Source organism: Alexandromys fortis, unplaced genomic scaffold (genome assembly GCF_014885135.2).
Source record: "Alexandromys fortis isolate MF-2015 unplaced genomic scaffold, M_Fortis_MF-2015_v1.1 scaffold_171, whole genome shotgun sequence".
Classification (NCBI taxonomy): Eukaryota; Metazoa; Chordata; class Mammalia; order Rodentia; family Cricetidae; genus Alexandromys; species Alexandromys fortis.
In genome coordinates, this window is record NW_026068066.1 from 3,712,532 (window position 1) to 3,718,385 (window position 5,854).

Genomic DNA, 5,854 nt, shown 5'->3' on the forward strand with positions numbered 1-5,854 from the left:
GGTTGTAGACAAAGCACCATGTCTGACTTGTGCATGGGTACAGAGGATCAAGACTCTGTTTGCACAGCAAGGACTTTACCCATGGAACAATCTCTAGTCACATAGATGACTTTTAAGATGAAAACTTTGGAGTAAGATGGGAGATTGTCACATGATGCATGCATGGAGTATGGGTAGTAGGTGGGAGATTGTCACATGATGCCTGCATGGAGTGTTGGTAGTAGGTGGGAGATTGTCACATGATGCCTGCATGGAGTGTTGGTAGTAGTTAACCATCAAGGCTGGTTGAACTGACTTGGGGAGTGCTGTCAGCAGGAGAGCAGAGTAGGAGGCATCCCGAGCTTCCTTGTGGGGAGGGTAAGAGCACAAAAAGACTTCCTGAGGGTGAAGCTGGTCTCGGTCTCACAGTAGATGTTGATGCCTTTGACATCTGGAAAATGAGGTGAAATAGTCAGTGGTGACAGCACAGCCATGTTACCTTTGGTGTAAATGAAGACGTCCGCCAGAATGAGTCTCAGGGGAAGTGACTCACCTGTCCTGTACAGTTGACTCTCAAGGCCTCAGTTGAAGGAGGAGAAGCAAGGTGAGAGTGTGACTAGTAAGGGGCCTGTGGCAATGAGTTACACGAAAGGGACAGACAGACCAGCGCCAACCAATGCCAACAGCACTGCAGGAAGAAAGTTGAGAAGAATGAGAGTTGAGGTTTGAGAAAAGATTGCCCTTTTGTGGTTCGTGGTGGTTGAGTGTGTGTGTGGAGAGGGGTCAGAGGAGAGAAAGAAAATCCGAGGAGCAAAAGGAAATCCAGAGAAGAGGGATAGTGCCCGGGAGGTCACGGACTAGGAGAAAGGAGAGGTAGTCCACAAAACGCCCACATGAATAAGGTGTAGCCCCTAGAGCGCCATCTGGTGGGGGAGGCCAAACTCTTGAATGCAAACTTTGAAGTTTTGACACATTGTAATATGGAGAAAGGTGAAAGGGAAATGACATTACCCATGAAAGAGGCTGATAAAGAAAATGGTGATAGTGTGTGCTTAACTGATTGAAGTCCTGAGATGAACGGGAGTTACTGAGGTAAGGAGTTGAAGTGCAGAGACCAGCTCAGGAAAGGAGTAGCCGCTTCTGGGAGGATAGCAGGAGAGACAGGCTGCAACCAAGAGGAAGGAGCAGGATGCTGTGGGCCAAGGGGCCTCATTTAATTCTGTCTCTAATAAAAGTGTTTCAAGGGCCTACAATAAATTCCTAAGATCTGCGGGAAATATCATGACACACGGTGATGCTCCTAGTATACTGGGTGGAAGACAACAGGACGGGAAGGAACTTGAAACTGAGGACACAAGCTAATGGGTTTCTTAGCATCTCCACATCACAGTCTTCAGAAAGCGGGAATGCTGGCAGGGCCAGCTCCACGGAGCAGCTATGAGCTGGAAGGATATGAAACTTTTACAACAGCGGTCACAGCCGATTTAGGTCAAGATGATAATTCCTAAAGAGAGCTGCAGGAGAGGAGAAGAGTATTCCATTGAGAAAGAAGGAAGATGGGGTTAGGAAGGGGTAGAAGAGAAGAGTGAAGAAGGGTTTGGGGGGGTGAGAGTGGGAGAGGAAAGAAACAGTAACAACGCAAAGTAAAAACTAGGGGAGACCTCAAGACAGATACAAAACAATGTGGTTAGTTTAGAAACCATTTTCAGAATCTCATGCTCTGCACCTCTCCTTTCCCAGGACTGTGGCAGAAATGCTTGACCTGATGGGGAATAGCCTGAGAATGAGATAGCGTCTCCTTCTCCTGGACTGCCTCCGTGTTCTCACTTTCTTCCTATATAGAAGAGATGAAGTGATCTATCATGCGCTTCGACTTCCATCTGGACACCAACACACTCTGACCCTCTCTCTGCTATACAACCACGGAGAAACTCTGGCCTGATTGAGCTCCACCACTTGCTTTTCTCAGACATTTGGACAGCTCTTACTCATAGCTCTGCATCCTGCATTGGTCTGTGGAAAACCAGGTGTACAAAACATCTTCGTGACCATCAAATCAAACAATGTTAGTTAAGGAAACTCATAACCCGTATTTACTTTTTTCTTTTCTTTTCCTTTTTCTTTTCTTTCTTTTTTTTTTCAAGGCAGGGTTTCTCTGTAGTTTTGGAGCCTGTCCTGGGACTAGTTCTTGTAGACCAAGCTGGTTTTGAACTCACAGAGCTCCACCTGCCTCTGCTTCCCAAGTGCTGGGATTAAAGACATGCACCACTACTGTCCATCTTACCTTTTTCTTAACAAGCTCTTCAAATTCTAATTCCCTAGATTTTAATTTTAATTGTTTGATTCATTTTAGTCACTCTTTTCCTTCTAATCCAATTATCCCCGTTTCCTTGGCTTTAGTGTTTATTTCCTGAACCATTATAGTGAGTGGAGAGACATTTGTAAAATCTCCAAGCTGGGGGGCTGGAAAGATGGCTCAGCGGTTAAGAGCATTGCTTGCTCTTCCATAGGTCCTGAGTTCAATTCCCGGCAACCACATGGTGGTTCACAACCATCTGTAATGAGGTCTGGTGCCCTCTTCTGGCCCGCATACATGCAGACAAAATATTGTATAAACAATAAGTAAATAAATAAATATTTTTTTTAAAAAAGATCTCCAAGCTGGAGAACTGGTCACAATGAGCTAGCTATTCTGGTAGGCGGTAGGCAGCATGTGGGGTCAGAGCAGATGGGCAACTGCAGATCCCACCTTAGGCTCTCACCCACAACCATCTCTATTTCTCACTCTGTGAACTATGCACACTGACTTTGAACATAAATTTCTTTGTTTCATCCCAATCTTACATAGATGGATCATGCAATAGGCATCCTTTTGATTAGAAAATCCTGAAATCAGCTTTAGGACATTGGTTCCATATAAAGCACTCATCTTCCTGCTTGGTGACTTCTGTTGTACAGACTTCTAACAGGGTCCTCTCCACTGTCAGTGGGAGTTTGCTGTTTGCAGAGCGTGCTCATCAGAAACAGTATTACCAGCACTCACTGTCTAGGCATGAGCATTTTCTGCAACTGTATGATTGGATCATACATAGCACACACCCATGTTAAGTTCTAGAAACACTGTCACAGAGATGTCTAGACTGACTGCATCACTTTCCCTGGGTGGGGTCGAGAATCACTCATGATCTGCTTCCCAGTCACACCTTCATCAGCACTGTACTGGCAGAGCGCAAAGGGCCAGCTTCTGAATGGCTGAGAAATTGAGTGCTTCCTTTCAGTTTCCCGGGGCCTTTACTAAACATCTTAAACTTTATTCTTGCAGAGTTTGTTTTACTCACTTCCCCGAGGACAACATTCTGCTGCACCAGCAATCCCGTAGACAACAAGAAGAACAGGGCAGAGGTTGCGACCCCTCAGAGGCTGGAGTGAGCTGACGCCCGCCTGGAGCGCTGGCTCTTAGTGTGTCAGCACGCCTAAAGGAGGCTGCTCCTGGCACAGTCTCAGAAGCCAACTGGAGTTTTGCTGCAGCACATCCACAGTAATTCATTGTTTAAAAGAATCTTGCCCCCTCAATCCTGTGTGTATATTAGAGTTTGGTGTTCAGATTGAAGCTATGAAGTCTAAGTCCAGCTGTGCTCAGAATCCGAGCTGCAGCATAATGATATTTCGTCCCAGCAAAGAAGAGTTTAATGATTTTGACAAATACATCGCTTACATGGAGTCCCAAGGGGCACATCGAGCTGGACTGGCCAAAGTCATTCCGCCCAAAGAATGGAGAGCCCGGCAGTCCTATGAGGACGTCAGTGACATGGTAATAGGCACTCCCCTGCAGCAAGTGGTGTCTGGCCAGGCAGGTGTGTTCACTCAATATCACAAGAAGAGGAAAGCCATGACAGTGGGGCAGTACCGTGACTTGGCCAACAGCAAAAAATACCGTACCCCGCTACACCTGAATTTTGAAGATTTGGAGAGAAAATACTGGAAGAATCGGTACTTTGGGGCGCCAATTTACGGTGCAGATGTCAGCGGCTCCCTGTTTGATGGGAAAACTCAAAACTGGAACGTGGGACACCTGGGAACAATTCAGGACCTGTTAGAACAAGAATGCGGCATTGTGATTGAGGGCGTCAACACGCCCTACCTGTACTTTGGCATGTGGAAGACCACCTTCGCGTGGCATACGGAGGACATGGACCTGTACAGCATCAACTACCTGCACTTTGGGCAGCCCAAGACATGGTACGCGGTGCCCCCCGAGCATGGCCGGCGCCTGGAGCAGCTGGCCAGACAGCTGTTCCCGGGCAGCTCCCAGGGCTGCCAGGCCTTCATGAGGCACAAGGTGGCACTCATCTCCCCCACAGTGCTCAAGGAGAATGGCATCCCCTTTGCACGCATGACCCAGGAGGCTGGGGAATTCATGGTCACCTTTCCCTATGGCTATCACGCTGGCTTCAATCACGGCTTCAACTGCGCAGAGGCCATCAATTTCGCCACCCCGAGGTGGATCGACTATGGGAAGGTGGCGACTCAGTGCAGCTGTGGGGAGGCCAGGGTGAGCTTCTCCATGGATGTCTTTGTGCGGATCCTGCAGCCTGAGCGATATGAGCTGTGGAAACGTGGCCAAGATCAGGCAGTTGTGGACCATACAGAGACTGGTTCTGCCAGTCAGGAGCTCACCACCAGGCGGGTGACCAAAGCACCAAGAAAACCTCAGGGACAGAGGCGCCTCCAGCTTCACCAGGTCTCACACTCTCTTCTGCCTAGAGCCACTGGCAGTAAGATTGCTTGCAGCTACAGGCAACAGTCAGATGCTGCAGTTGGTGAGGTCCAGAAGCCTGATCGAGCCCCTGTCCCACCACCTACCCTGGGTCCATCTTCTTCTCGTCACTACAAGTCAACTGGAAGACGTGGTCTTGGTCGACGCCATTGCGAACTAGGAGTGCAGGAGTCCACCAATGAGGCTCCAGTCAAGAGGCGCCAGCCAGCAGGCAGCGCAGACACAGAGCTTCTGACACAGTCTAAGAACTGAGTTTTGATAGCCTGACCTGTACCTGTGAGGTCAGCCACACTGCATCCTGTGACAGCTTCTGAGGTGCATTGATCTCTGACCCCTAAACGGATGGTCCTGCCTTACAGCTTACTGCCCCGCACTCAGGAAGCTGTCTAAGACCAAACGCCTCAGAGTTCTGATAGAGTTGGTAGGACAGTGGCCACGCTGGAGAGAGCTGCTTGTGCACCTTCCTCTTTCCAGAACGTGCAAGCCTCTGGATACTGGTAACTCCCCGGCTTCCAGTGAGGTTTCATTGGCCAGTCACTTCCTGTTTCTGAGAGCTAAGTGCAGCTCAGGCTGCTCAACAATGACCTCCTGTCCTCTGGGCCAAGTGTAGAGGAAGCTGAAAATTCAAGTTTCTCTCCCTCTCTTCCATTTCTTGAAAATGTCATTTTACCACTAGATTTGTTTCTCTCTCTCTCTCTCTCTCTCTCTCTCTCTCTCTCTCTCTCTCTCTCTCTCTCTCTCTCTCTTTCTCATACACACACACACACACACACACACACACACACACACACACACACACACCGGCCAATTGAGAGTCACAGATGACTTCTCAAAGTTGGTGTATAAAGAATGTATCTTACCTAGTGTTCACAAATAAAGGCAAAGCAGCCAAATTGTTGAAATTAGACTTGATTTTTAACATTGTAGTTTCAGGCAGTGGGATCTTTGGGAAGAGGACACTTTCTCTGTTTCCAGACAGCCATAATCATGTCTAGTCTGAAAGAATAAGTCATTCCGCAGCTCACATGTTCTGTGTGTTTCTCACATAGCACACTTCCCATTTGCACCCAAGCCTATCCACATATTCATGTACTCGTA

At 48.2% G+C, this 5,854-nt stretch overlaps 1 protein-coding gene across 1 annotated transcript; it reads left to right on the forward strand.

The window, feature by feature from the left end:
• Positions 1 to 1,723: 1,723 nt before the first annotated feature.
• Positions 1,724 to 5,595, forward strand: Kdm4d (lysine demethylase 4D). Its single transcript, XM_050120608.1, has 2 exons — positions 1,724 to 2,044; positions 3,302 to 5,595. The coding sequence occupies exon 2, from the start codon at positions 3,593 to 3,595 to the stop codon at positions 5,006 to 5,008; it is 1,416 nt and encodes a 471-aa protein (XP_049976565.1). The 5' UTR covers positions 1,724 to 2,044; positions 3,302 to 3,592; the 3' UTR covers positions 5,009 to 5,595.
• Positions 5,596 to 5,854: the final 259 nt, after the last annotated feature.